Below are 16107 nucleotides of genomic sequence, written 5' to 3'. Positions count from 1 at the left end.
TGTTTACAATAAAAAATAAAATAAAATAAATGCAGCTGCAAATATTTGCAGCATACACTAAATGAATACAATCTAGGCCACTAAATTAAGACATCAAAAGTTTACAGATTTTGCCCTTTCAATCTGAAGTTATTTAGTCACCTTGTTAAGAGATTAACAGCTGAAATAGCTCATTACATGAAGGGAAGAACGAAGATCATTTAACAGCTCTAGTACTTACTATTCCAGTTGCTGTCTGTATTGACCTTTCATTTGATATACTACATTCAAACACATTTATGTATGCAATTACACTAGTGTTCAAGTATGCTGTCATCTTGCATAGTAATTTGCATGTAAAAGTGCATGAGAAAAATCATTGTCTACAATATTTTATGCATGTATAGCATGAGGATACCAGAAATACCAGTATGTTATTAGTAAAATTTCTCACGTTTCATTTTGCGAACTTCAACCACACTCTTTCTACACCCCGTGTTGTGGAATATCCTATCCTTCTTCTGATACTTATCGTCCTTGAACGCCCAAACATTAAAATTAGATGTAAAAAAAGGATGTATATGAATTGCATGTAAAATTTCCATTGATTTAGATTACAAATGTTTTAACTAATAAACAATGTGGAGCATATTTTTCATACATAAAAGAAATGAGGAATAAGATTTACTTGACTTACTAATAAACCGAATGTGTTTTAAATAACCAATAACCAGCACTCAAAAAATGATATGTCGGCTTTAATTAACTTATATTTAAGCAGATTGAACACAATTAAATTAAGTTAGGGCAAAATGGCAGTTGGTGTCGCACTACTGCCACCCACTGGATGTAAGAATTTTTTACTTATCATAAATGCTTTGTGTTTCGACATCTCGTTAGGATTTTGTTCTGTTCAGTTGAGACATAATTACGTGGACCTTTATAGAAAAACACATTTCAAGTAAAAAAACTGTTATTATAAGTAAACTAAATATAAATATATTATGTAAAGTCCACAACCTTCCTCGTTCATTTTTTTGAGTGAGGTTTATATATTGATGAATTCAATTTATTTTATTCAAACCCATCTCTTATAATTAACTAATAACTAATTAAATATTGATACTTGTTAACTGACTACAGCTAATAATTTTCAAAATTGACAGACTTATGACAATTCTATGGAATTTTATTCAAATTTGATTATTTAAATAAAAATCAAACTGATTTAAAAACTTATATACACAGAGGGACAAGGAAGGCAGGGAACACAAGGCTTATATACAGTATACAGGGGTTAACAAGACTAACTAGACACAGAAAAAACAATGAGGGGAACCAAAAGAACTACAAGAGCAGGAAAAGCAGGAAAGTAGAAATACAACATAAAAGTACAAGCAAACAGGGAACATGTAACAGTGCTTAGGAATTAGATAATATAGAAAAATGTTTTGTGTGTCTATGTAAAAATGGATGTTTTAGCCTTAATCATGAAAATTCCATAATTTCCTTTCGAGGATTAATAAAGTAGTATTCTATTGTAAAATGTTAATCATATTCCCCGAAATGAGAAAAGGGGTGAATTTAGAATTTATAGCATACCGCTCTCACTATTTCTGATATTTAAAGATACTGTGTGGCAGAACTAGTACTGTATGCTATTCCAAAATCTTTAAATGTGCTAGCTTGATCCACTATGTGTTTGATCAGACAATGAGGAAGGGAGATCTAGCGTGTACAAGGCCTCCAACAACACACCAGCAAATCTGAATGTGCAAAAGTATTCAAAGGTCAAGCTCTCTCTGTCCAATTTGATTGCACCTTTAGTCCTGAAGCACCTTTAATTCACATTAGCAGAACCGGCAGATCAAGTAAGTGTGTGTGTGTGTGTGTGTGTGTGTGTGTGTGTGTGTGTGTGTGTGTGTGTGTGTGTGTGTGTGTGTGTGTGTGTGTGTGTGTGTGTGTGTGTGTGTGTGTGTGTGTGTGTGTGTGTGTGTGTGTGTGTGTGAGAAAGAGAGAGCGAGAGAGAGATATCATGTTCACAATCACAATCTAGACATTTTGAGTGCTGAATAACACTCGTTCACACATCACTCACTTTCAGACTTCTAAATGAGGACCAATTCAAGCTTGCATCAACGGGTGAACAGCTGATCCTCAAATATGCTCCCTATTTATTAGCCAAGAACATTTCCCCGCAACGTTTCAAAACAGACCGTAACACTGTCTCCTAACCAGCCGCTACCACGATGAGAGACAGGACATTTTGTTCATCGCTTGGTTTCTATTTCTGCGCATTCACACTGAATCCCTGAACATTTTGAACCAAAATCTATTATTACATATAGTATTAAAACATTAAAAGTTTACAGAAATAGTGTCCCTCCTTATTAATGAAAATTCTGTCATAATTTACTCACCTTCATGTCATTCCAAACTGATGCAACTTTTTTTTTCTGTGGAACACAAAAAGAGAAATGATGAATGATGTTTTTAATCTTAGAATGTAGATGATGTACAGGCCACTCTTTTCCATATAGTAAAAGTGTAAGAGTAAGGGTTAGTTCACCCAAAAATGAAAATGATGTCATTAATGACATGTCGCTCATGTCGCTCCAAGCCCGTAAGACCTCCGTTCATCTTCAGAACACAGTTTAAGATATTTTAGATTTAGTCCGAGAGCTTTCTGTCCCTCCATTGAAAATGTATGAACGGTATACTGTCCTTGTCCAGAAAGATAATAAAGACATCATCAAAGTAGTCCATCTGACATCAGTGGGTTAGTTAGAATGTTTTGAAGCATCGGAAATACATTTTGGTCCAAAAATAACCAAAACTTTATTCAGCATTGTATTGTCTTCCGGTTCGGTTGGGGATCCGCGTTCAGTGACGCTGCTGACGTAAGACGCTGCTGACGTGTGTCTGGTGCGCCCGAGCTTCGTTTACAGTCTGAGGGAGACGCACGCTGGAAACAAAACAATCTTCACAAACATGTCTAAGGATTTCCACACAGAGGAAAACTTGCATTTTTTTGCCCAGCCATATTTATTTGAACCCGAATACACGTACGCACCAGATACACGTCAGCAGCGTCTTACGTCATCAGCGTCACTGCCGACTCGTGAACGTGGATCCCCAACAGAACCGGAAGACAATACAATGCTGAATAACGTCGTAGTTTTGGTTATTTTTTGGACCAAAATGTATTTCCAATGCTTCAAAACATTCTAACTATCCCACTGATGTCACATGGACTACTTTGATGATGTCTTTATTTCCTCTCTGGACAAGGACAGTATACCGTTCATACATTTTCAATGGAGGGACAGAAAGCTCTCGGACTAAATCTAAAATATCTTAAACTGTGTTCTGAAGATGAACGGAGGTCTTACGGGCTTGGAGCAACATGAGGGTGAGTCATTAATGACATCATTTTCATTTTTGGGTGAACTAACCCTTTAAGCTCAAAACACAGAAATGTTTCATACAAAGTAATCAAGATGAGGCACGCAATGTGTTCCCAGTGTTTTAAAGCCATTCAATAGTTTTGTATGAAAACAGACCAAAATATTAGTCGTCATCCACTTATAAATTAAAAACAGTCTACATATTTAATCTTTCCCTGGTCAGTTTTATGGACATTAAGAATGTGAATTTATATAGAAAAATAAAAAGAAATAGGAGTAGAACCATTGATTGGAAAAAGGAAGCGCATTATTCAATTGTTTTCTGTATAAACAACTCGTATTTATACACGTTTTTATTCAAGTGAAAGTAAATAATCAAATGTATTCATATTCCCAACAAATGCCAATCAATGAGTGAGATGCAAATTAAGAAATGATTTAAATAATCAAAAAATGTAATCTATTTCATTCAATGCATTATTAAGGGCATGTTTACATGACAATGATGTACTAAAAACGGAAACGTTTTTTCTTCACATTTTTCACGTGCAAACGAAAACGCTGTCAAAATGATGAATGGTCACACGGATCCGCGGAAAATTACTAAAAATGCTCTATTATGCTGCCAGGCCAGTGGTTGGCAATCCCACATCTACGCGCCTATAAACTAAACACGTAATATGCATTCGCAAGACATCACCATTTTCACAAAATTGTGTTTTTGTAGTTGTAGCTTTCCGTTTTAGTTGAAACGGTGTCATGTAAATGGCCCCTAATTGTCTCAGTTCTCGGTTTTACTCATAAATTGTATATAACAATAATTCTTCAATACGTTTATATAGCGCTTTTCTCTGCACTCAAAGCGCTTTACATAGAAGGGGAATCTCCTCAACCACCACCAATGTGCAGCATCCACCTGGATTATGTGAGGGCAGCCATATTGCACCAGAACGCCCACCACACACCAGCTTATTGGTGGAGAGAAGACAAAATGATGAAGCCAATGAGTATAAGGGGATGATTAGGAGGCCATGATAGACAGAGGCCGGATGTTACACCCCTACTCTTTCGAAAGACCTCCTGGGATTTTTGTGACCACAGAGAGTCATGATCTCGGTTTAACATCTCATCTGAAGGACTTTGCTTTCTGACAGTATAGTGTTCCCGTCACTATACTGGGGCTTTAGGACCCACACAGACCACAGGGTGAGCGCCCCCTGCTGGCCTCACTAACACCTCTTCCAGTAGCAACCTGGTTTTCCCAGGAGGTCTCCCATCCAGGTACTGACCAGGCTCAACCCTGCTTAGCTTCAGTGGACAACCAGTCTTGGGCTACAAGACAATCAACAGCTGAAGCATGATTCAATTGCAATGTTAAAAATCTCACAAGTCCAAATCCAATAATAGATGCCCCAGTCCAAAGTTCAAAAGCAATCCAATTAATTATGTAAACAAGGTAAATCCACACCCAATGACAGGAGTCATTGGGTACAAAGGAAAACCTTTGCTGTATGAAAAACTAAGCCAATCAGAATGATTCTGTGAACAAACAAGCTATAAGAAAGATTAAGGGAACTACAAAGGGTTTTTAACAGCTCATTACTCACAGCAGACAAGGAGCAGGTGTGCATGTATTATGAAAATACTTCTGTTCTAGCACTGGGGTGACAGAGACGTTTGGTGGCCAAACTGAGAAAGACAGGCTGTGAGTGTGATGGTAGATCTTTCTCCACTAATCGAAGCAGCTGAGCTTGGAAAAGTCTGCAAAAAGGAAGCATACAAGATGTTATCTGAGATATATATAAGTGACGGAAACAGATACTGTTATGTGCCCTAAGGTCATCAGCTGGAAAATACAGCTTAAGCGCAGCTGCTGATTCTAGCTGGTCCAAGAAAAGAAGAAAAAGAAAGAAGAAAAAACTTCATATGGGAGCTGATTTATTGCTGGTCCAAGCTGGTCTTGCACATGACTAATGGCCAATCTTAGACCAACTACCATGGTCCACAACATTTACCATCTTAAACTGGATTTTCCAATAGATACTGCTAGGCACAAAGCTCACAAAGATATGAGAAAGATTAACCATCTGTAATTATAGTGATTTTATTTACTTCCCAAATTCAGTAGCTTTCACATTTCAGTGACATTCGCTGAGTAAACAAAAAGCAATTTTCGATTAAAAATGATATATACGATTTCCATTCTAGGTTAACTCAAAAGCTAAGAGAGTTCAACTTACCTGGAATAGCACACAATCCCATGCTAAAAGCATTTGAAGAAATATTTACATGAGAACATAAGAAATATTTACTTTAATATACTTGTGCCAAATATTTAAGTGACTGAATATGAAATAAATGTGAGATACAGATAATCCCTCAACACACTTGTGCAAGCTAATTACTCAAATCAATGAAGCATATGTTAATGCTTCAGGATACATACTAACATACGGAAATTATTTTTGAAGTTATATTTGAATTTTATATATTTATAATTTTCTGGTTAGAAGAATTGTAAATTTGTCATGGTAACAATGTTGTCTGCCTACAAACAAATTAGTATACAATTACTGTAAGGCCATAATAAATTGAAAAGAATATCTTTCAGAATATTTATTCCATGAGTGTTGTAATACAGTGCATCCATAATTATAAATCATTATTTTATCAATATATTAACAAATATAACTACTATTTTGTATATAATCTTTTGTAAGTAATATATAATTGTTAACCAGGGCCGGAAGTGAAAATTAAGATTTTCTTTTACAGGCAAAATGGGCCAAAATAGAGATTTAACACACATTAAAAAGTCAAAAGTTATTAAATTCCAATTGAAAGGATGCAATACTATATAAATTGGACCATTGGACAAGAAATGCTCATTGGGGCAGCAGGGTCACAAAAAAACAGGTTGAGAAGAAAAGTTATTAACTGCAAAAACTTAAAGAATTAAGGTGAAGAATTAGATGTGAGACCATCAGGACCCCTTTAGTCTCCAGTGCCACCATTTTCCAGAACTGCAACCTACTTGGAGTTTGCCTTGCTGTTGTGCTTTGAAAAAAATACGATCAGAATATTGACTTCTATGCACACACTGTAACCATATGTTACATGGTGGAAGACTATAGTACAAACTTTTTGTACGGACAACAAATCAGCAAACTGTTGTACATGGAGCAGAGGGCCTTGAAATCTGGTAACACACAAAATGAGAAATTATATACATTTGAAATAGCAAATCCTAATTCAAATAACTTTGGACCTCATAAACAGTACTATGGTTGTATTTGTTTCCACGCTATAAACTATAGGCTATGGTAGGCTAGGCGTGGGATTTTAGCTCTTAAATATTTTTCATAGACTGGTATGATAAATCCTAATATTTTTAAGAATCATATTCCACAGAGATTATTAAAAAAATCACATGAGAAGCAATGTGTATTATAGTTCTTTTGTATATTTTATTTTTGTTTAACACGTAAATGACTATCTGTTACTCAAGTAAATGACAATATGGATATGTAATGGATATCTAGACATAATCCTTGTATTTGAGGGACATAATTTCTCTACATTGTGGCCTTTAACCAATATTTATGTAGATTTATACTGTACAGATTTTATATATTCTTATGACACATAGGATGTTAAGTTCTTGACATATCCAGGCCTCATTTAAATTCTACTTTCAATCAATCTCTGCCTTTTTAAACACTCACACGCATAATTCACTCCTCCAAAACCAAAGACAAACACATACAAGTTATGACAACAAAGTGGACACATCCAACACTTTGTGGACAAATGTAAAGATACTGAAACAGTCTTCAAAAAAACATTACCATAAAGTTTCACATAGTACGCTCATGGGATGTTCCTCTTTTTATACAATCCTTTTCATAATTTCAATTGGCTGATTTGTTTTATAAGACCAACAGAATTCTTAATAGCCTATTTCTCACCTCTGTGCTCTGCTAAGATTAGCAGCTTTACATACAGCTTGCCTCTAATGTTCCATACTAGTATCCAGTATCTTTTAATTCCAGTAGTTCTGATGAAGGAATGGGAACAATAATGGAATGAAAGATGATGAAACTTTTTCAGAACTGGACCCAGTTCCCAGAAGAGGGGTCTTGGCGTGATGCTGGAGGAGGAACAGAGCTGAAAGAAAGAAAAGAAAAAGAAAAGAAAGAAAGAAAGAAAGAAAGAAAGAAAGAAAGAAAGAAAGAAAGAGAGAAAGAAAGAAAGGATTATTCCAGCTTTTACATACTTTTGCACACTGACATATGAAGTGGTTTAAGACCAGTTTTATGAAAATATTTAGGGCCAGATTTACTAAACCGCAATTACACTTTAATCTCATAAATGCACAGTAGAGAATGGAAAGTTCTGATCTACTGACAATGCAATACAGACGCATCCAGGTAATTTCCACAATAACCAACATAAGCAATCTACCAAGAGCAGTGCAAATTAGCGTAGCATTGGCTGAACGTCTGATGCATAAAGCACACAAATTGGTAAACATTTCGGGAGTTTAGAAGTCGTCATCTTCTCCAGCATCTTTGGGAGATCTTGTTTTTTAACGGTCCGCCTAGAAACAAAGCCAAACCCTCTCATGGAAAAAGAAAGCCATTGTGTTTACAACTGTGATAATAGCTGGGTTTCCATCCAAACGTGAAGCGAATTTTTTCAAAGTTCGCCAAAAAAACAAACAAATGCAAATTAGGTGCGTTTCCATCGAGTTGTTCGAGCGGATGACGGTGGTATTGGTAACCTAGTAGCCAACAGTAAGTAAAACACCATCAGCAGAAATAGTAGTGATGTGTCGTTCACGAACGAGTTGACTATGTGAGTCCGCTCCTTTAAGTGAAGGGTGAGAGTCGGTTCCCGTCTGAGAGCCGTTTTCCCTTTTTGTATATTAATACAAGACAGAATAATATGATTATCCTTTCGCTACACTGCTCAGCCACGTCACTAGCTGAATGTTATTTTGATGTGTATGTGTGTGCAATCATGTGTGATGACATAACCCCGCCACTCTCAATTCGCAGCACGCACGTCACTGCATGGAGTGCGTGTGTCGAAAAAATCTTTCTTAATATCGGGTCTGAAAACAAAATAAGTAACAAATGCAAACAAAATAGCATTTGGATGCATTTTAATAACAGACTAAATTAATGCAGACTATAGAATTAGTAAGGTAAAACTATCATATCAGGCAGGGGCTAACAACCTTATAAATGTGTTCTGTTTTAAGTGTGATTTGCTTGAAATGGTTTTATTTTGGATAGTTCAATAAAAATAAAATGTTCAATACATGTGTAATAGTGTTTGGTGGTTTTACATTAGCCAATAGATTTATTTACCTCTTATTACTGAGCTGAGCCAAATGATCCGGGTCCCCAAAATTAGCCAGAATTCCCATCATAAGGAAACAGCCGATTAGACACGTGGGTTTAATGTTCGCTACGTCAGAATATTTTTGGCAAATGCTTTTCCATCTCCCATTATCCGCATGAACTTTTTCGCGCAAGTCAAATTAAATTAAGGGATTTTCCCACTGAAATTTTGCATTTCCATTACTCATTTCTGATGCGATACTTCAAAAATGCGCATAAAATCAGTGTGATGGAAACATACCTTTAGAGCACAGCACCATTGTTGCAGGAAATTTGCTCACCGTTCTTGAATTAATCATTTATTAGATCCATTGAGGTCTGTTATCGTTTCAACTTCACATTTTCATGCCCCTAAACATAATGCGGTACAAAACTAACTGTGATTGGTTGCTTTACATGTCGGTCAGACGTTCTCTTGGGCTCTCCTTGGCCAATGAAAGCTGCAATGGAGTCCAGACCTTCTGCCATCAGTCTAAAGGTCTGGCTACATGAGACCAGGTGCAGGTAATCTACTAATAACATAGGCATAATGAATTAAAAAAAAGTGGCTTGGAAAAGGATATGTACGGATAACGTTCATTCCAAATGAATGAACACGAGTGGAGAAAAATCTCTCCCTTCTCCTTCTCTCTGTTCTCTGTGATGCCTCCTCCTACAGCAACTATCGCAGCATGTCAAGCGTAAAATGGGTTAAGACATGCTTTTTTGGGAGTTAAATAATAACGCAAAAACCAGTTAATTGACACAAACCTTATTAAATCACATTGCAGTATTTATTTAAATACTCTACTCCCATATATTTTGCACCTGAAAGGGAAACTCCAACAAATGCATATGCAATAAGGTCAGCCGCCAAAATACATTTACATTTGAAAATTTATGCGTTTGGCAGACGCTTTTATCCAATGCGACTTACATTGCATTTCAAGGTAAACATTTACATTCTTATCAGTTCTTGCTTTCCCTGGGAATCGAACCCATGACCTTGGCGTTGTAAGCACCAACGCTCTTCTGTCTGAGCAACAGGAAAGCTGTACCACAGCCTTTCATCTTTAATTTTTTACTGCGTGTCTTTAGCAAATCCTGACAGGCGTTTTTTAATTCCAAAATAGAGTTTGTGCTAGCAGTGAGTAAATCTGGCCCTTAGTGATTAGTAGTAATATCGGAGTACAGGAATTTATTCAATGGTCAAGAATCATGTTACCTTGCAGAGCTGGAGAAATCTCCCCATAGGTCAGAGCTGGGGTTTGACTGAACCACTGTATTAGAGTTACTGCTGTCCAGTTCTAATAAACATCCTAAGAGTAGGGAAAGAATACGAGATCAAGAAAATTTTTTTGAAAAACGTTATCAAGGTTATCAAGCTATCTGTAACATTTATTTGTGTGTTTGTCTGCATGTGCATGTGCATGCAATTTAGAGTGGTTGAGATAATAATTAAAATTAATTGTCAGGCTCAGAATTTATATTTTACATTTACAGAATTAATATATGGTTACAACACTGATGATTATGTAAATCGAAAGCGTTTTGTCTTTGTATTTGTCTTCTAAATAACGTTGCTTTTTTTGTAAGAAATATTATACTATTATATGTGCGAGCTCCTCTCCTTGTTGAACTTAGAATTAATATATTACATATATACCTTATCCATGGTATCAAAGAAAAGAGGATGCACAAATTAGTTCATATATAAGTAGTAATGAGGTTAAAGGATGTACCTGTCTGTGCTCCTCCTGATGGCTGTTCTGTGTTGTGATTGGACGGAGGAGGTGCTATCTTTCCCCCTGGAGGTGGAGGGAGGAGCCCAAAGCCACCTGAGCTCTGAGGACGGGGTTTGTCTCTCTTTTTACCTTGCTAAATACAAAGAAAAATGTCTCTAATTTAACACAAACTGTATATTTTCAATATGTGGACATGAGAAATCACTGTATATTGTTCTGAACATATAGTGATGCAACACTAGAACTATTAAAGCCAAATAAAAATCTCATTGCAAAAGAAGTTTTCAGATGTTTTGCATTTTACTTCTGTTTTACCCCGATATTCAGTGTGATAGTTTGTCCCTCTTTGAAGCCTAGATCCAGTTTGGGTCCTGAGTCTGCAGACTGAGAACTTTTGCTAAGTTCATCCTCCTGTTTAACCCACCTTACAGAAAGAAAAATGAAGAAAAAAATTAATATTTTAAAAAGAAAATCAAAAACTGTATCTGCTAAAACTGCTTATTATCCCCAAAGGGAATTAAGTAAAAGCATCAAATGGCATCCAAGGTTGTCAATGCAAATACAAAAGCATTTCCAGTCATAATGTATAGCTACATTACATTTTTTTTTATAGAAACTCACTTGAAATGATCCTGCAAGGCGACATTGAAGTCAAAAGAATCACCTCTGTCTCCGAATCCAACGCCAATGAACGCACTCCGACCTAAAATGCAGGCAGCATGGATAATGCTTATCTAAACTGTAGCATAGAAGTGAATTATAATGTATGTATGTAAAGTAAGATGATACACTCACCATTGTCATCCTGTATACGGAGAACAAAATAGCGACTAGAATCGCTGACAGTCTCCAAGGCAATCCCAGGGTATTCCGTAATCGGTGCTTGAGCAAACAGCTCACCTGAAGACAATGATGAAAGAAGGACACCAAGAGCTTCTTCAGCTGAACAAATGTCTCAGAGTCATCCAATCAAACATTCAATTTAAAAAAAAAATATATATATTGCATCAGAACGCAGATTTATAACCTGAGACTTTGTCCTCCAGTTTGATATAAGCCACCTTCCCCTTTGCTGTTATGCGCAAACGACCTGTCCAATCAGGAGTGTCCAGCTTCCAGTCAGCCGCCCTGCCATTATCACAACAGAAATGTCATTCCAGGTCCATTAAATTGTATATTTGTCATACTCTAGATGGGTTCTCTATGGAAACATCTTTAGGGGGAGTTTAAAGGGATAGTTAAGTTCCCCCAAAAATGAAAATTGGCATCATTTACTCATCCCCATGTCATTCCAACCCTATAAGACTTTGCTTACATCACACGGTAGAACAAACCTCATTGGTTCTCGCGCATCACCCACACATATTTGAGCTTCCATGTTTACCATGTGTGATGTGCTCTATGTGTTAAATTAATCATTGTAAAATTGCCAAATTCAAATCGTTACATTATATAAAGCTATCCCATCCCTTTACAAAACGTAGATAAAATCGTTCAATTCATATGGATTTGTTTTATGAATCCTTTATGCCTTTTTTGGATCTTCTAAGTTTTGGTTGGTTACCTGAAGAGGAACATAGAGGGGGAGAAATTTTTTTTTTTTTTTTTTTTTTTTTACAATTTTTGTTGTGTAATCTAACATACAGATACATTACAGTAATGAATACTGGGGGAAAAGTCAGTATGAAATTAATATTCTACCTAACTGTTTTTTAAATGCATGTTATTGATCTTGTTATTTCAATAATCCTTTATACTCAGAAGTACGTCAAAATATGGAAGAAAAGATCTGTCCCTACTTCAATTTCATGAGACTTTAATGGTCCCAAAATAGGCTTCATTTTTATTCTTTTTTTTCCGGGTCCACACATGACAGGCTTCATGCGATTCACACAAATAGCAGCTCCTTGGGTTCAAGCTTTTAGTTTAGTAGGAACAGAAGACATTTAGCGCATTTCCACAGTTTATGACAAATCCAGAAGTATTATTGCAATATCCAGAAGTATTATTGCAATTTCCAGAACAATTACAACAAGACTATAGGCTCCTACTGAGGGAATACAACTGGTATTTTAGAGGAGGAATGTGTGTCACTGAAGCATCACATTCTCTGTGGGCAAGAGCTATTAGGACTAATTATAGGCTACTATAAACTGGACCACATATACACAGAAAACACACCTCACGTTAACACAATACCATATTATTACAACCATAATATTAATAATAATACAAATGACAGCTGTTCTATCTACTTCATTGGCCTGATAATTTTCTGTAAATAATTAGTAATTGTAATGACATTTTCAGTTGTTTACTCTTGACCAATTCCTATTAAGATGAATGAGCAAGTCGTCAAAAAGACCAAGCATCTGACATCACAAGATGTTTTCCCTCTATCAGCAGAACTGTATGATCAATGTCTCTGCGACATAGCAGTCCACAGAATAATAATTAAATGGGATACATGAATTGTTTATTATAAAATCTTGTTCGTAATAGAAGTATGGTGCTGATACAGACAAGACAAAAACGTATTGCGTATTACAACACTATTTACGTTACAAACACCTGCCATGGGCGCAGGCCCGCACATCCTTTTAATTCACCTGTATCCGCGATTCGACGCCCTCGGCGGTATGCGGTAAACACTGACATCTGGTTTTACGCACAGAATTGACTCGTATTCCCCCTCGGACGCCATCTTGAACTGATTTCAATGAATGCGAGTAATATTTCTGTCTTCATCCAATTTGTTATTGCGGGCCAGCCGCTTCTACAGGCATCGGAGCGTCAGTGACGTCAAAGATGCCTCAGGCACGAGCTTGAGAATGACGCATCACGCTTCATCAGATCTGAGAATGAATGGATCGACTCATTGATATGGAAACCGGGCTCAGTGCAACCGCAAACATGGTGTTGGGATTAGCGGATTTTTCATCGCCTGTTCGCATCCCTTTGGTTTTCCAAACCAAGTGTCACATTTAACAAACCCTTTTGATTCATTATTTATATATTACTTTGTTTATTGTCTTTTTTATCAAAAGGCTTTCATGCATCAACAACAACAACAAAAATCCTGTGTTTGTTATACCCTTGTGGTTTCAATGTAAACCACATAGCCACGCCCGCTCATCAATAATAATCACTAACTAGCGAGCGTTCACTCTGGTTCACGCAATGCAAACCGCTATTCGCACCTCATGAATATTCAGTAGGGAGGCTACGTTCGTTTTTTGACAGGTAGCCGTAAACGGAAGCGGAAATTTCCGCTTCTGGAAAAGCCTCTCATCATCATCTCTCCTGTCCATTCTCCCAAAAGGTCGGTATATTACAATATAAATATATATTTATTGTAGCCATCAATCAGTCAATCAGAGATGTTGTCGCTGAGCTGACGTAAGAAGCGATGCTATATGTAAATCTTTAGCAAAGACGCAGTGTATGCATTATTATCCTCCTGTTTTTAAGGCGATGGCTCTCCATTTACCAAACCAGTATCAGCTTTTGCAGGCGTCAGATTACAGTCAGGGCACGATCAGACATGATGCGACAGTCTCTAAATTTATTGTATATTACAGCGATCTAGTTCATGTCATGTCTGTCATAGTGATTGTCATCAAATGATGCTTTCATGCACACATGCCTTAGAGGTGTTTGGTGTCTGCAGCCAGCATTGGTAGGATGTCTATCTACCCTACTGATAAATAAATCACCCATCATTTGGATCACATAACTTAGCATTTGGGAAATGTTCTCAGTACAGATTGGATTTGCTGTTGAAAATAGCATAAAATAAAGCATTATCTTGATAGCAGGATAATGCTGTTTGAAAGGATATTGGTTGTTGGTGTTACTCTTATAAATAAATTGTTTATAGCTATTATGAATACTGCTCTTCTGTATAGGCCTACCAGACAGTAGCATACAAATAAAATCATTTTTATTCTTCTATTAACTTTGACAGAATGTAAATTATTGGTCAAAATACTTAATTGAAACATCATAGTTACAGAGTCTATCCTCATATTTATGCTGTATAGGTCCATAAAGTCTCCATAGGGAAAGGCTCATGGACTGAAGTGCCTGTCAGCGATTGAGAAATTCAGTCAACAGCCATTTTTACATCGCAGGTAAGAGGAGCAAATTAATTCAATGATGTATATCCTTTTAATTTTATTTACATGTGTGATATTGTTAATAAACTATTCATAATAGCAGATGTATATCATATCCTCTGATTAGGGTTAATTCAATTAATACAGTAACTAACTAAAACCATAGAAAATTGTGAACTTTAAATAAAATAAAATAAAAAGCTAGTAAATAATATTTTTTTATTTAATAAAATAGAAAAACTTAAACATATTTTATTTCAGCCAATTGCCAAGGCAGCATTTCTCATTTTCATTATTTTAACTTTAGTTAGTAACTAAAAATAAAATATAAATGAATAACTATATTTATATATATATATAAATACCATATACCATATATACCAACTGAAATATTTCAGGTCTTTTATTGTTTTAATACCGATGATTTTCGCATACAGCTCATGAAACCCCAAAATTCCTATCTAAAAAAATTAGCATATTTCATCCGACCAATAAAAAAAGTGTTTTTAATACAAAAAAAATGTCAACCTTCAAATAATTATGTTCAGTTATGCACTCAATACTTGGTCGGGAATCCTTTTGCAGAAATGACTGCTTCAATGCGGCGTGGCATGGAGGCAATCAGCCTGTGGCACTGCAGAGGTGTTATGGAGGCCCAGGATGCTTCGATAGCGGCCTTAAGCTCATGCAGAGTGTTGGGTCTTGCGTCTCTCAACTTTCTCTACACAATATCCCACAGATTCTCTATGGGGTTCAGGTCAGGAGAGTTGGCAGGCCAATTGAGCACAGTAATACCATGGTCAGTAAACCATTTACCAGTGGTTTTGGCACTGTGAGCAGGTGCCAGGTCGTGCTGAAAAATTAAATCTTCATCTCCATAAAGCTTTTCAGCAGATGGAAGCATGAAGTGCTCCAAAATCTCCTGATAGCTAGCTGCATTGACCCTGCCCTTGATAAAACACAGTGGACCAACACCAGCAGCTGACATGGCACCCATTTTGGCATTTCCTTCTCCCCAGTCTTCCTCCAGACTCTGGCACCTTGATTTCCGAATGACATGCAAAATTTGCTTTCATCCGAAAAAAGTACTTTGGACCAGTGAGCAACAGTCCAGTGCTGCTTCTCTGTAGCCCAGGTCAGGCGCTTCTGCCGCTGTTTCTGGTTCAAAAGTGGCTTGACCTGGGGAATGCGGCACCTGTAGCCCATTTCCTGCACACGCCTGTGCACGTCGGCTCTGGATGTTTCTACTCCAGACTCAGTCCACTGCTTCCGCAGGTCCCCCAAGGTCTGGAATCGGTCCTTCTCCACAATCTTCCTCAGGGTCCGGTCACCTCTTCTTGTTGTGCAGCGTTTTTTGCCACACTTTTTCCTTCCCACAGACTTCCACTGAGGTGCCTTGATACAGCACTCTGGGAACAGCCGATTTGTTCAGAAATTTCTTTCTGTGTCTTACCCTCTTGCTTGAGGGTGT

The 16107-nt window shown here is 36.8% G+C and overlaps 2 protein-coding genes across 2 annotated transcripts in view; both read right to left on the bottom strand.

Annotated features, from left to right (window-relative positions):
- LOC143701746 (uncharacterized) overlaps nucleotides 1-8838 on the bottom strand; it is a 134618-nt gene extending 125780 nt beyond the window's left edge. The window contains exon 1 of the mRNA XM_077195313.1: nucleotides 8835-8838. The gene's annotated coding sequence lies outside the window, so the exon portion shown is untranslated. The remainder of the gene's footprint in view (nucleotides 1-8834) is intronic.
- Nucleotides 6830-13375, bottom strand: necap1 (NECAP endocytosis associated 1). The gene is made up of 8 exons (XM_077195314.1): nucleotides 13128-13375; nucleotides 11546-11646; nucleotides 11314-11418; nucleotides 11140-11221; nucleotides 10834-10942; nucleotides 10516-10651; nucleotides 9999-10092; nucleotides 6830-7553 (listed from the first exon to the last, which is right to left on the bottom strand). Exons 1-8 carry the CDS (start codon nucleotides 13220-13222, stop codon nucleotides 7493-7495), a joined length of 783 nt encoding a protein of 260 aa, XP_077051429.1. The 5' UTR covers nucleotides 13223-13375; the 3' UTR covers nucleotides 6830-7492.
- Nucleotides 13376-16107: the final 2732 nt, after the last annotated feature.

This window comes from Siphateles boraxobius, unplaced genomic scaffold (assembly GCF_051911475.1).
Source record: "Siphateles boraxobius isolate OS27281-9 unplaced genomic scaffold, OSU_SipBor_1 33, whole genome shotgun sequence".
NCBI classification, from domain to species: domain Eukaryota; kingdom Metazoa; phylum Chordata; class Actinopteri; order Cypriniformes; family Leuciscidae; genus Siphateles; species Siphateles boraxobius.
This window is presented reverse-complemented; position numbering and strand designations above follow the sequence as displayed.